Source organism: Balaenoptera ricei, chromosome 6, assembly GCF_028023285.1.
Source record: "Balaenoptera ricei isolate mBalRic1 chromosome 6, mBalRic1.hap2, whole genome shotgun sequence".
Classification (NCBI taxonomy): domain Eukaryota; kingdom Metazoa; phylum Chordata; class Mammalia; order Artiodactyla; family Balaenopteridae; genus Balaenoptera; species Balaenoptera ricei.
The window spans coordinates 91,003,136-91,018,066 of NC_082644.1; the positions used below are offsets into that span (position 1 = coordinate 91,003,136).

The 14,931-nt window shown below is 39.5% G+C and overlaps 1 protein-coding gene across 11 annotated transcripts in view; it reads left to right on the forward strand.

Moving 5' to 3' along the window:
* The window catches only part of STX17 (syntaxin 17), a 121,769-nt gene that overhangs the window by 74,778 nt on the left and 32,060 nt on the right, over nt 1–14,931 (forward strand). For 8 of the 11 annotated variants that reach the window (XR_009503730.1, XM_059925171.1, XM_059925173.1 and 5 more), the window contains exons 7-8: nt 7,029–7,115; nt 7,860–7,896. Coding sequence is in view for 10 of the 11 variants with exons in the window: in XM_059925171.1 (XP_059781154.1) it covers nt 7,029–7,115; nt 7,860–7,896 (124 nt within the window). In the remaining variant the exon portion in view is untranslated. Of the gene's footprint in view, nt 1–7,028; nt 7,116–7,859; nt 10,844–11,957; nt 14,917–14,931 lie in introns of those variants that run through there. The other 3 variants (XM_059925180.1, XM_059925179.1, XM_059925177.1) reach the window with 3 other exon arrangements.

Consider the following 14,931-nt stretch of genomic DNA (forward strand, 5'->3'; position numbering starts at 1 on the left):
GGGATAAACCCCACTTGATCATGGTGTATGATTCTTTTAATGTGTTGTTGGATTCTGTTTGCTAGTATTTTGTTGAGGATTTTTGCATCTATGTTCATCAGTGATAGTGGTCTGTAATTTTCTTTTTTTGTGATATTTTTGTCTGGTTTTGGTATCGGGGTGATGGTGGCCTCATAGAACGAATTTGGGAGTGTTCCTCCCTCTGCAATTTTTTGGAAGAGTTTGAGAAGGATGGGTGTTAGCTCTTCTCTAAACGTTTGATAGAATTCACCTGTGAAGCCATCTGGTCCTGGACTTCGTTTGTTGGAAGATTTAATAACAGTTTCAATTTCATTACTTGTGATTGGTCTGTTTATATTTTCTAATTCTTCCTGGTTCAGTGTTAGAAAATTGTACCTTTTCAAGAATTTGTCCATTTCTTCAAGGTTGTCCATTTTATTGGCATATAGCTGTTTGTAGCAGTCTCTTATAATCCTTTGTATTTCTGCATTATCTGTGATTTCTCCTTTTTCATTTCTAATTTTATTGATTTGCATCCTCTCCCTTTTTTTCTTGATGAGTCTGGCTAAAGGTTTATCAATTTTGTTGATCTTCTCGAAAAGCCAACTTTTAGTTTTATTGATCTTTGCTGTTGTTCTCTTCGTTTCCGTTTCATTTATTTCTGCTCTGACCTTTATGATTTCTTTCCTTCTACTGACTTTGGGTTTTCTTTGTTCTTTTTTCTCTAGTTGCTTTAGGTGTAAGTGTAGATTGTTTATTTGAATTTTTTCTTGTTTCTTGAGGTGAGATTGAATTGCTATAAACTTCCTTCTTAGAACTGCTTTTGTTGAGTCCCGTAGATTTTGGATCATTGTGTTTTCATTGTCATTTGTTTCTATGTATTTCTTTTATTTCCTCTTTGATTTCTTCAGTGATCTCTTGGTTATTCAGTAGTGCACTGTTTAGCCTCCATGTATTTGTGGTTTTTACAGTTTTTTTCCTGTAACTAATTTCTAATCCATAGTATTGTGGTCAGAAAAGATGCTTGATACGATTTCAGTTTTCTTAAATTTTCCAAGGCTTGATTTGTGGCCCAAGATGTGGTCTATCCTGGAGAATGTTCCGTGTGCACTTGAGAAGAAAGTGTATTCTGCCACTTTCAGGTGGAATGTCCTATAAATATCAATTAAATCTATCTGGTCTATTGTGTCATTTAAAGCTTGTGTTTCCTTATTTATTTTCTGTCTGGATGATCTGTCCATTGGTGTAAGTGGGGTGTTGAAGTCCCCTACTCTTATTGTGTTACTGTGAATTTCCCCTTTTATGGTTGTTAGCGTTAGCCTCATGTATTGAGGTGCTCCTATGTTGGGTGCACAAATATTTATAATTGTTATATCTTCTTCTTGGATTGATCCCTTGATCATTATGTAGTGTCCTTCCTTGTCTCTTGTAACATTCTTTATTTTAAAGTCTATTTTATCTCATATGAGTATTGCTCCTTCTGCTTTCTTTTGATTTCCATTTGCATAGAATATCTTTTTCTATCCCTTCACTTTCAGTGTCCCTAGGTCTGAAGCAGGTCACTTGTAGACAGCATATATATGGGTCTTGTTTTTGTATCAATTCAGCCAGTCTGTGTCTTTTGGTTGGAGCATTTAGTCCGTTTACATTCAAGGTTATTATTGAATGTATGTTCCTATTACCACTTTCTTAATTGTTTTGGGGTTTTTTTGTGGGTCTTTTTCTTCTCTTGTGTTTCCTGCCTAGAGAAGTTCCTTTAGCATTTGTAAAGCTGGTTTTGTGGTGCTGAATTTGCTTAGCTTTTGCTTGTCTGTAAAGCTTTTGATTTCTCCGTCAAATCTGAATGAGATCCTTGCTGGGTAGAGTAATCTTGGTTGTACGTTTTTCTCTTTCATCACTTTAAGTATATCCTGCCACTCCCTTCTGGCCTGCAGAGTTTCTGCTGCAAAATCAGCTGGTAACCTTATGGGGATTCCTTTGTATGTTATTTTTTGCTTTTCCCTTGCTGCTTTTAATATTTTTTCTTTGAATTTAATTTTTGTTTGTTTGTTTAATATGTGTCTTGGTGTGTTTCTCCTAGGGTTTATCCTGTATGGGACTCTCTATGCTTCCTGGACTTGGGTGGCTATTTCCTTTCCCATGTTAGGGAAGTTTTCCACTATAATCTCTTAGAATATTTTCTCAGACCCTTTCTTTTTCTCTTCTTCTTCTGGCTCCCCTATAATTCAAATGTTGGTGTGTTTAATGCTGTCCCAGAGGTCTCTGAGATTGTCTTCAGTTCTTTTCATTCTTTTTTCTTTATTCTGCTCCTCAGCAGTTATTTCTACCATTCTGTCTTCCAGCTCACTTATTCGTTCTTCTGCCTCAGTTGTTCTGTTATTGATTCCTTCTAGTGTATTCTTCATTTCAGTTATTTTGTTGTTCATCTCTATTTGTTCTTTAGTTCTTCTAGATCTTTGTTAAACGTTTCTTGTATTTTCTCGATCCATGCCTACATTCTATTTCAGAGATTCTGGATCATCTTTACTATCATTACTCTGAATTCTTTTTCAGGTAGGTTGCCTATTTCCTCTTCATTTATTTGGTCTTGTAGGTTTTTACCTTGTTCCTTCATCTGTGACATATTTTTTGTCATCCCTGTTTTTTTTTTGGACGGGTGGGATTGTGTTCCTGTCTTACTGGTTGTTTGGCCTGAGGCTTCCGGCACTGGAGTTTGTAGGCTGTTGGGTAGAGCTGGGTCTTGGTGCCAAGATGAGGACCTCTGGGATACCTCACTCTGTTGAATATTCCCTGGGGTCTGAGGTTCTCTGTTAGTCCAGTGGTTCGGACTCAGAGCTCCCACCGCAGGAGCTCAGGCCTGACCCCCGGCTTGTGAACCTAGATCCTGCAAGCCGTCCAGGGTGGCAAAAAAAAAAAAAAGGAGCAGAACAATAACAAAGAGTAAAAAATAAAATAAATTAGAAAACTAACAGATATGTTAGAAAAAATAAAAATATAGATGAGGGACTTCCCTGGTGGTACAGTGGTTAGGAATCTACCTGCCAGTGCAGGGGACACAGGTTCAAGCCCTAGTCCAGGAAGATCCCACATGCCACGGAGCAACTAAGCCCATGCACCACAACTACTGAGCCTGTGCTCTAGAGCCTACGAGGCACAACTGCTGAGCCCACACACCACAACTACTGAAGCCAGTGTGCCTAGAGCCTGTGCTCTGCAACAAGAAAAGCCACCACAATGAGAACCACGTGCACTGCAACGAAGAGTAGCCCCTGCTCGCCCTAACTAGAGAAAGCCCACGTGCCGCAGCAAAGACCCAACGCAGCCAAAAATAATAAAATAAATAAATTTATCAAAAAAATATATATAGATGAAACAACAACCAGAAGGTAAAACAACCACAATAGCAAAAAAGAGGAGGAAAAAAAAAAAAGCCGGAAAAGGCCTTGGCTGTGGGGCATGGGGCTTAGGCAGGGGCAGGGTTTAGGTGGTGGGCGGGACCTATGTTTAGGTCCCACAGGGCTGGAAAAGGAGGGGCCCAGGAGTGCCCTTGGCCTTGGAGGGCAGAGGACCAGGTCCGGGACCTCAGCAGGATCCCTGGGCCCGAGTGGGTTGGGGATATGCTAGGCATGTTCCCCCATCCTCTGATCCCAAGCATCCCTCCCTGTTAGCCTCTCTTCTTCCCCCCGACTCCTATGCCCCTAGGACCCATGTGACCAGAGGGTGGCCCCAGAAGTCAGGGGACCAGACGTGGAAACTTAACAGGCTTCCCAGGGCCGAGTGGGCAGGGGAAATGCCTGCAGTGCTTCCCCTGATCCTCTGGTCCCAGAGGGTTCCCTGTCCACTGTCCACCTCTCCTCCTCTTCTACCCCTCCCTCCCTACCATGCCCCTAGGACCCATGCGGCCGGAGGGGGCCCCAGAGGGCAGAGGACCAGGCTCAGGAGCCCAGCAGGCTTCCCGTGGCCCAAGTGAGCAGGGGAGATGCCCACCGCGCCTCCCCTGGTCTTCCAAGCCCCTGAGGGTCCCTCCAGGCGTGAGAACCCCTCCCCTCACCCAGCCACCCCTCAGGGGCACCGGTCCTGTCTGGCCTCCACTTCTCCTCCCCCCTCACTGCCCCCCACATCCTACCCAGTCGCTTGGGGGTTCCTCCCATCTCCTTGGGCTTCAAGGTCCCCCACCAGCGTCCGGCAGGTGCCCTAGTTGTGGGAAGATGCGAACTCCGCATCCTCCCATGCTGCCATCTTGACTCCACGCCCTTGGAAAAAAATATTAAAAACTTTTTAAAATTTCACTTTATTGAAAAAAGGTCATAGAGCTTCAGTATCCAACCTTTTTAGAAAAAAGCATTAAAAATATTTTGTCTCTTGAGGTCTTGAAATCACTCTTGGAGTATAGAAATGGCAATAATCCTGGCAGCCTCTCCCATCGTGGCAGAATTATTTTGGGGCTGAGAGAAAGGAGACATGTTGGCTTTTCCCTCTACTCCTCAACTAGTCAAGATATGAAGGTTGATATTTTATACCTGTGATTTATCTGCTAGCATAGACTTTCCGGCAAGAACTGAAAGTGTTGGGGGTGTCCCAAATAGAAATAATGACAGAAATCAAGACAAGTTGAATATTACAAGCACTGGCACTTGATGCCTCTTTGGGTTGGAAAAAGAAAGCCAACATAAAAGAAGTTTTATTGTCTGAGGAAAATAAAAATTGAATGAATGAATGAGTGAATGCTAGGAGAGATTTAATGTTTTAGTGCCCCAGATATTTTCAAGCATCACAGGAAAAAGGTTGATATATTTTTAGATAGAAAAGATGGGAGTTAAGCTTTCTTGGGAAGATACAATGACTTTTCAAATTTTTACCCTCATACTCTACAAACGCTGTCTCATTTTATCCTCAGTTCAGCTCTGTGAGGTGTAAGTATCATTATCCTCAGTTGGCAGATGAGAATACTGACACCTAGAGAGCTCGAGTAATTTGTCCAAGGGCACACGGTGATAGTGCTGGGATTTGTACACAGGACATCTGACCAAAGGTTGTGCCCTTAATCCTATGGTGTATGGATGCTAGTGGTTTTTAAAGTATGAGAATCATGGAGTTGCACCATCAGCATCACCTGGGAACTCATTAGAAATGCAAATTCTCAGGCCTCATCCCAAGCCTGCTAAATCAGAAACTCTGGGGATGGGGCCCAGCAACCTGTGTTTTGAGAAGTCCTCCAGGTGATTCTGGTGCACACTCATGCATGAGAACCACTGTTGTATTTGCTCTGACAGAGATGTTGGAAGGAAAACTGATAAAGAACTTTTTTAGGGATTGTGTTAGGGATGTCAAGATAGTAGTGGAGAATATGGGAAGGAAGGGATACCATGTAAAGGTCCAGTAGTGAAAAGGATATGAGAAGGGAAAGAATTTCATTGATACTGATAGGAAGCAACTGTGGAGAAAAATCAGATGTGTTGTTTGGGTTTCATGTTCTCAAATGAAATGATTGGAATTAGAACAGTGTGTTAGTTATAATCGCTTCAGTATAAGTGAAGAGGTCAGTTATATAAGGGCAATCAAATACTTCAGGATTAAAGTTGAATTATTTCACAGTCATTGTAGAAGTTGAAATTTAGCTGGGATCAAAAAGGGATCCTCTTGTTTTTTCTGTGAATTAAAAAAAACAAAAACTAAATAGTGTATATATTGATGTGATCGTGGTTACATGGGTTTATACATTTGTCAGAACTAATCAAAGTATATGCCCTAAAAATTGGGTGCGTATTATCATATGTAAATTTCATATAAATAAGTTGATTTAAAAATGGGAGTGTGGGACTTCCCTGTGGCGCAGTGGTTAAGAATCCATCTGCCAATGCAGGGGACACGGGTTAGAGCCCTGGTTTGGGAAGATCCCACATGCCACAGAGCAGCTAAGCCCGTGCACCACAGCTACTGAGCCTGTGCTCTAGAGCCCGTGAGCCACAACTACTGAGCCCGTGCGCCACAACTACTGAAGCCTGCGTGCCTAGAGCCCATGCTCCACAACAAGAAAAGCCACTGCGACAAGAAGCCCTCGCACCGCAACGAAGAGTAGCCCCCATTCACCGCAACTAGAGAAAGCCCACACGCAGCAGCAAAGACCCAACACAACCAAAAATAAATAAATAAAATAAAATAAAATTTTTTTTAATAAATAAAAGTGTGTTCCTGTGTCAAGTAATGAGTTCCTGTCACTGGAGGTGTTTGAGCAGAGATTCAGTAGCCACTTGTCAGAAGTGTAGTGAGGCTTCACACAGCTGAGGGGAAAATTGCACTCAATGACCTAAACATTCCTTCTACCCGGAGATTCCATGAGTTTCTGTTGTGTCAGCACAGGTGTTGCCTTTTTATGTAGAATGCTTTATTAATATGTTGGATCTGAAACCTTTTAACTTGTCACGATTTTAAAATGTATTAAAGTGTACAGGTGTAAAACATGGGACAGTAAATTCATTCACTACTCCCTAGTGCATATCACAGGTGGAACAATTTCATGGCAGATCAAGCCATATTATATTCTTATTCCTAAAGTATAATAATTTGTGTTTATTGGATCAAGGGCATTTAACTCCTAAGGAAATTTGCCTGTTTTAAACTGAATCTTCAAAGAAGGTAAGTTAGAAAGGCTTTTTGGTTTGATTTTGTTTTTGTTTTTTTCTGTAAAACCCAACCTGACATGTAAATGCTTATTTAGATATTTTTCCTCCTGGAAAGTAGATTCATTTGGAGAATAATATGTTTGTATGTTTGATTGAATTTTAGTGTGAGATGCTTTCTCCTATAAAGGTGCCACCCTCTTCTTATCTAATAATTAAGTCACCCTCTTTTTTTCATATGAGTGAATTTGTACTTTCGACATCATTTATCAGATGCTATTAATGAACTGCTATTAAGACTGCAAGGCTGCAGTACCCAGGGCTCTGATTACAGGAATTAAAATAGTGTGTATTGGCTGACTGCTGCTCCCCAGCAGGAACGCTCACTCATAATTCCTTTGCATCTAGTCTCAGCAGGAGAAGATTGACAGCGTTGAAGACCATGTCAACAGTGCTGCTGTGAATGTTGAAGAGGGAACCAAAAACTTGGGGAAGGTAAGATTCTGCTCCTGCTGACAAATCAATGGTACTCTGGCTCTCAGGAATCCCTAGTATTAACCCAATTGATCTGCTCTCTTTAATGTTGAGGGAACCAGCAATTAAGAAAATAAGGAAGAAATGACACATAGGTAGTGTGAGAAATCAATGGCTCTTGTAATATTCTGCTCTAAGATTCATTCTGTTGGGAGAGAAATTTTTTCAACGAGAGAATAAACTGAAGCCCTACTTTAAGGCATTTGGTGTTACAAGGGGATATTTGCAAGAGTTCAGGGAGAGGCATAGAGAGGGTTTCCAGAATCCAATAGGGGCAAAATTGTAAGGACGTGACAGCACACATGGAGTGGGTCCATTTGTTTCCCATAGAATGTTGCTTTTAACCCCAGGTATTCGCACGAAATAATCTCTGCAATTTAAAAGCTTTGGGAGTATCTGTGGCTGCTGAAACTGTTTAAATAAGCCAGCTAGATAGTTAGTGGATTGATTGTTTTGCAAGTAAAATCAATTTGTAGCAGTCTACTCTTTGTAGCTCATTTCTCCAAGTTCTGAGATCTGGAGCAATTGTAGTACCTGTGGAATATTTTCTCCCCTCCCCTGACCCCAGAACAATCTCTAAGGTTAATTATGTACCACGAGTTAAAGAGGCATTGCCAGGAATAATGAGAGGAAAATGCACATCACCACAGGGAGATATTCTCAACTCAATTTCTAAATTGAATTTTTTTTTTTTTTTTTTTACAGGCTGCAAAATACAAGCTGGCAGCTCTGCCTGTGGCAGGTGCACTCATCGGAGGAGTGGTGGGGGGTCCGATTGGCCTCCTTGCAGGCTTCAAAGTGGCAGGAATTGCAGCTGCACTTGGTGGTGGGGTGTTGGGCTTCACAGGTGGAAAATTGTTACAAAGAAAGAAACAGAAAATGATGGAGAAGCTCACTTCCAGCTGTCCAAATCTTCCCAGCCAAACTGACAAAAAATGCAGTTAAAAACCAAACTTCAGTATTACTGGCGCCAACATGTCTATCCTTTGCTGCTGTTGGACACTTAGGCAGCTTTTGGAACATGATTATATCAAAATAGTGGCTGTAGATGCTCAAGTGGGATTGAACTGTGATAAGTGGATGTATTTTGTTGTTTGCCGGGGTGTTAATGGGGATGTTAGAGATTGAGGAGCCTGGACTGAGGGTGTACAATATTTGTCAGGTAAAGTTTAAGGACTGCCAGGGAACAGATTTTTTACCTGGAAATGTGAAAACCCAACCATAACTTTGATAAGGACTTGTGATGTGTGAACATGTTGGGTTACGGAAGGATAGTTTTCAGAATAGTTTTTTCCATAACCCTGACTTGGAGACTCCAAGGCTAAGCATATTGTAAATATGCTTCTTTATCTCCTAAATATAGATTTTTTAGGCATTTTAGCAGAGAAAAGAATGGAAGTTCAGCTTTTCGTATCAAATAGGGAAATCAGGATCTAGCAAGGTGCATGAGTAAACTGCATAACGGAGTCCATTTGGTGAGCCCTATTGCAATTTGGTCTAACAATATTTTCAAGTGAAGGAAACAAATAGTGTAAGAAAATGGAAAGAGAGGCCCAACTTATCTTTCAGATATCTTAATTTAGGACCCTGGCTTCTTCTCTGAACTCTTTTTTTCTGCCTCTCTGTAAATAAAGAACACAGAGTCTCAAGTGGTAGACTTATAAAGCCAGTCACTAAGCTTGCTCTGTCAGCCTGTCTCTTAACACCTCAAATATCTAGTCCCCTCTGCCTTCCCTCCCTTGTAATTTTGAAAAGTTCTTTGACTTATGGGGTGAATTCTACCCATGCAGACTTCTCTCATAATCTGTTTTGTTGTTTTCTTTTTAACATCTTTATTAGGGTATAATTGCTTTACAATGGTGTGTCAGTTTCTGCTTTATAACAAATGTTTGGGGTTTTTTTTGTTGTTTTTGGGTTTTTTTTTTTTTTTTTTTTGGTATTGGCTGCCATCTTTGTTCATCCTCTACTGTAACCTCTAGGTAAAAAAGAAAGTGAGAGAGAGGTGTCGATTTCCAAATACTTCCAACACTGTTAGACTTTGAGCTAAAAAATAAGCAAGGGGGAACACCAGATCATTTCTTGGGGCATCTTACAATTTCAGGGGACTCATGTACTTGCCATGCAGGAAGTGTTTGACCCTAAGTCTCTTAAGCTGGCACTTGGAGGAGCTAAGAACTAGCTTTCTACCTCACTTCTGTTGCTACCATCCTTTTCCCCAGGCTTTGCCATCTCCTGTGATTCCTTCACTTTGCACAGCTGCTGTTTCTTCCCAAGAAAGGCATTCATGCTTGCCTTTTCTCACATTCAAGGCTGATGGTGGACAAAGCCTGGCCAAGACTCAGTCCTGGTGGAGGATTTGTGGTGCTAATCTCAACACTTGACATTGACAGCAAGCATGGCTCAGCCCAACCCACTGTCTATCTCAAATAGCAGAAAAGTTTTAAATTTAGAAAAAAAGAACTTAAGATTATATAGGCAGCCTCATCCTGTACCCTCAACTCATTTGAAATAGGAAGGAACCACCTTTTGCCTTATTCTTTATTTTCTGAGGACAGAGGAAAGGGCACCTACACCACAGAAGATGTGAACTCTCTGCTCAGGAGCCAAATGGATTCATCAAGTAGTTGAATGGTTTATCACTTCTCTCTTGCTGAGTTTACTCTTAATAACTTTTATTGATTGCTACCTTTTACTTCTATATCTAATCTAAAGAGACCTTTCTCTTTCATACTTTTTGCTTCTCACCAGTGAATTCCAATGAGGCAACACACCATTTCTCATTGTTCTTAAATAACTGGAAAACATCAAGTATTGCTACCTGCTGACTCATATCTTTAATATAATACCAAGAAGGAAGTACTTTGAGTAAGTGTCAGATTCTGATCCAGTATTTGATATGTGATATTTATTCCAGCCTTACAGGTTGGGATAAATACTTTTGGACTCCTTTTTATATTTTCTGATCCTTGCTGTCCCTTTAACACAGGGCCTTCAAACCAGAATGAGGATCAGAATTGCCCAGGACGCTAATATAAAACAAGATTCCTAAACTTCAGTCCCATGGGTTCTAATAATAGCCAATCTGGCCTCGTCAGCTAAAATTATAAATTTAAGATACAGTTATATCAAGATTCAGCTGTATCGTTGAATTCTGTCATTTCTAGTATTCTACCCTTCAGCCAACCTAAAATTCTTATTCTGCCAACCTAAAATTGGCTAGCTCACCATCTTAACAGCACTAGGGACTCATTATACTGTCAGGCTGGTTTTACCTCAAGACATGAAGGAGAAAGGAGGCCTGTTATTGACCCTCACAGTTTGTTTTGGGAGCTCTCCTTTTTACTGAGCCAGTGTGGGACATCACTGTATGTGCTCATATAGGCCTTTGATTTTTACTACTCATCAGGATTTGACTATTACTCTAACAGTCTTCATGCTTAGGCAAGTTACAATCCTTTTAAAAAGTTTTATAATTTAAAATTATTTAGAAATTGTATCTAATTTCCCCATAATAGAACCTAATAGCCAACTTCTTGTAGAAATTCTAGATGTGCTTAATCAACTATAAATGATATACCTATAAACTATAAAGTGTTTAGAAGTACAAATTAGTCAATATAACACAGAAACCAATCTTAAAATTGAATTTAATGCCCTACTGTATCAGATTAAATTCATCTTCTCTATGATTCATGTCTTATTTTTACTGCAACAAGTTAGAAGGTAAGGAACACTTTAAGTTCTTAAAATTTACAGGGTCTCATTTGGATCAAGGCAGCATTCCTAAAGCCTTTTTAATAAAATAATCTGAGAATTTCTCTGTAGAGCAGAGGCTTTGAAACTTTTTGGTTGTAATCCACAGTAAAAAATGCATTTATATCAAAACTCAGCATGTGCATTATGGAACAATACTTGCCATTATGTGCAGTGTACTCTGATGTTTTTTATTGTTTCAGTTTTTTAAATATTCTAGTTGTAACCTACTAAATTGATTTCATAATCTACCAAAGGGGTTTTTGACCCTTAGTTTGAAAAAAAAAAACCACCCTTATAGAGGAACTGATATTTATGGAGTATTTTCTGTTTGCCAGGCACTTAACTAGGCATTTTACAGGTAAGGAAACTGGGTCTCAGAGAAGGTAAATAATTTGCAGAGGGTTATTCAACTACAAAAGGGTGAAGCCAGGATGTAAACTAGGTCTGTTGAACTACAAAAACTTCTGTTACTCTCATACTGTGTTGCTTCTGTATATTAAAATTGAGATGGGCTATTCACTGTGCTTCACCCAAACACCCATATATTCTGTAAGGCAGGCTTGCTTTGAAATTACACGTGCCATTCATTTGCACTTTTCTTAAAATCTTCTGTTTCCTCACCAAATGGCCAGCAGCCTCGAAGTTTTTAATGGTGGCCAATGCAGAAGTACGTAGTGCTGAATTTGGTCCTTAGACTATAAATAGTGTTTCCATCCCACCCACACATCCTACAAATTTCCTTATATTTGTGAGTCATAGCCATCACTTAAGCAGTGCTTTTTATATTGAATTTTAAAATAAACTTTTAATATTTTTTAAAACAATCGTAACTCATAGAATCAAATGATTATCCTTTAAAATGGTACCCTTGGGAGGCCATGCACTTACTGTAGTGATGCTAGTAGTACTTAGAATATTTTTGAAACTCTTTTGGAATTGCCTCTAAAGACATTTTACAAATCACATTAAAAAAAAGCCATCTCAGTGTTTATCAGTCGCAGACTATGCTCCCTTGTCCTTATGACCTCTTCTCTCTTCCTTCCTCAGTTTTGCTTTTCTTCTGCTGATTTAGCTCTCCTACCCACCTAAGCTGGAGCCAGTAACCTAAGAAGCCCCAGAAAAGGGGTGTGCTGGCCAGAGTTCCTGGAGCAAGAACTTTCAGGTTATACTGAAGCCGAGTGCTGTATAGGGAGAGTTCTGCGAATCCAAAAACCTTCCTCTGTGGGCTGCCTGCCTGCCCGTAAGTGCCCTAAAGTAGTTTGCACAGGAGTAAGGACTGAATACTGGTGTTATCTATCAATCACAAGAAGCTGTACATAAAATGTATAACATTTTTCTCCAGTGAATGTCACAGAAGCCAAACCAAGCCATTCTTTGTGTTAAAAACGGAAAAGTCATTTTCAGGGTCCCCCTTGCCCTTCGTTGCTGCCACATGAAATCTTTGGGAGGAAGGATGAAGAAAAGCATGGGGAAATGGTTCTCCTGTGAAATGGGACATTTTCTTCTCATAATAAAGTATAACATGGCGGTGGCTATCAGGTACTTATGAATGCTAGAAACTCTTCTTAAGTAGTCAGAGGCCTAATAAAAGGTAGGGAAGCTTCCCCCCTAGCCTAAATTAATGTGAACAGTTCAGGTTCTGTTTGTGTTTTTATTAACATTTCATGTTGTTTCTAACAAGATGTTCTCAACTATTTATATTCATTTGACACCCTTTTACAGAGACACTTCTTGGGTATTGTAAACAATCAATGGTAAAAGATCCACATATAGTCCATGTTACAGCCCTCAAAGAAATTATTTATTGTGGGAGACAAGAAAAACGTCTATGCAATATTAACAAAAGAAATAAATTCATATAAAAACTTAAAAGGTGTTAAAGGCAAATGATTTGCCTAAGATTACAGCTAGTTAGCACAAAAGCTAGAATTGTAACCATGGTCTAAGAAAAAAAAACCCACAAAGTAATTTAACTGAGTTTGTTACGCCATATCAGGTTGCCTGCTGAAGCTTGTGGTCTTTCAGACCAGCTTTAACATTCCAAATCAGTCAACAGCTATAGTGGAAAGAGAACTGGATGGGGAATCAGGAGATAAGAGTTTTACTTGTGGCTTTGTCTCTTATAGTAAGCTTTTACTCAGGCGTGGCTGCTTTCTCCCATTCTAGCCAGGGATTCTCCATTCTTTATATCTAGCCTCTTACTGGGTCTTGTTAATTGTCTGAATATTAGTTGCATTCATTTCTTAAATATATTCATAACCATCACTCTAGTAAAAGACTTTATTACCTCACATCCCCTACCTCATCTTCCCCCGCTTTAGGCCATTCCTCACATCATTGCCACAAGAACTGTCTTTCATTTTTCTGCTGAAATATTTTCAGCAGATCCTGTTGAATACCTGATAAAGTTCAGCCTTCCATATATAATGGCCCCAGCTTTGTCTCTTCAGACTCACTGCTCAACCATCTGACAATGCCACTGAAAATCAGACATTCCACAAGAATGATTTTAAGCTTTTTCTATGGTGAAGGTACAAACTAGTAATAAACTATGTTTACGTTTTTTTCCAGACTAAAGAAATTTCTGTAATACTACATTTTACAAAACTAGTCAACTGAGTTTTGTTTAAGCTCTTGAACAAGTCTAGAAGTTGTTTCCTAAGGAGAAGAAATCTTTTGTCCCCTCAGAGGAAATTACATTCAATTTCTTAACCTCCAAAACAATGTCAGTCTTGTCACCTGTACATAGGATAGCCAAAGCATGAAGATTTTAATTTAGCAGCATAGATACTCCAGACTTGAATGGACCATTGCCAGCTCCTGTGAGAAACTTGACTAATAAATATTTGAGGAAATTACTTGAGTACATATGTGTTATCCATACATTTCTCAAGTACTTGAGATTGTCTTTTATTAAGGTTAATCACTAAAAAAGATGTTTACGAGGGTTTCTTTTATTAACCCCCTAAAGATGCTTTCCATTTTATTGTTAAAACCGTTGGTGTTAGCAAGGTTCAGCACAAAAAAAGGCCCAATGGTGAGAATTTCTACAAATTCTGTAAAGCTTACTGAATTCGCTTATTATGTTGCTGAGTGGTGCTTATATGAGGAAACATGCAATAAATTCACTCATTCAACAAACGTTTAACTGTATGCCTGTTGTATGTTGAGTGTCAGTGCCATACGTAGAAAAATACTAGGCCTCTCAGATCTACCCATGTAAACCATTCAGGCTAATGAATTCAGATACTCAAAGCAAGTAAATCACAGTAAAACATGGTAAGTACCCTAAAAGGAGAGCAAAGTAATATGAGGACACAGATAATGGAGTGACTGTTTCTGCCTGGAAAAGAAGGGGAAGGCTTTGTGGAACATGTGGTATTTGAACAGTACTCTATAAAGAAGAATCTGCCTGACTGAAGACCAGGTTTGTGAGCTTTCAAGTGGCAGAGGAATTGCTCGTACAAAGGGTTCAAAACATGAACGAATATTCATGTTTTAGTGTGCTTAGAGAAAACGAATTGAATGTGAGTGATGAAGCTGGTTAGATGAAAATACAGGCTAGGGTAGTTTTCATACGTGTATGTGTATATTATTTAATATGTATATATTTTTGTATATATTTAATAAATTCTGTGTTTAAAGGGATTAATGTATTGCTTTGTGTCAGATAAGACTGTTATAAGCCTCTGAGTTCTTCGTTTTGCCTTCATTGCCAGAGAAGTTAGTAATAAACCTCACATTTGCCTGGACTCTTGGTATATTTGGCATATTTGCTTTTCTTTCCCACATGTAAGAAATGATTTGTGCTTTCTTGCCTCTGCTGTAAGATCCCCTGCTTGACATTGAATGCCTGCTTTCTTCCTATCCTGTTATTCATTCCATAAATATTTATTGAAAACCCACTGAGAAAATAGTCATGAAATTTACTTTTGCCTTTTAGTGTCCAAGACCTTCATGGTCCAGTTTTCCATCTCTCTATGAATATTTCTTGACAACTGCAATTCAGTGGCTTCCATTT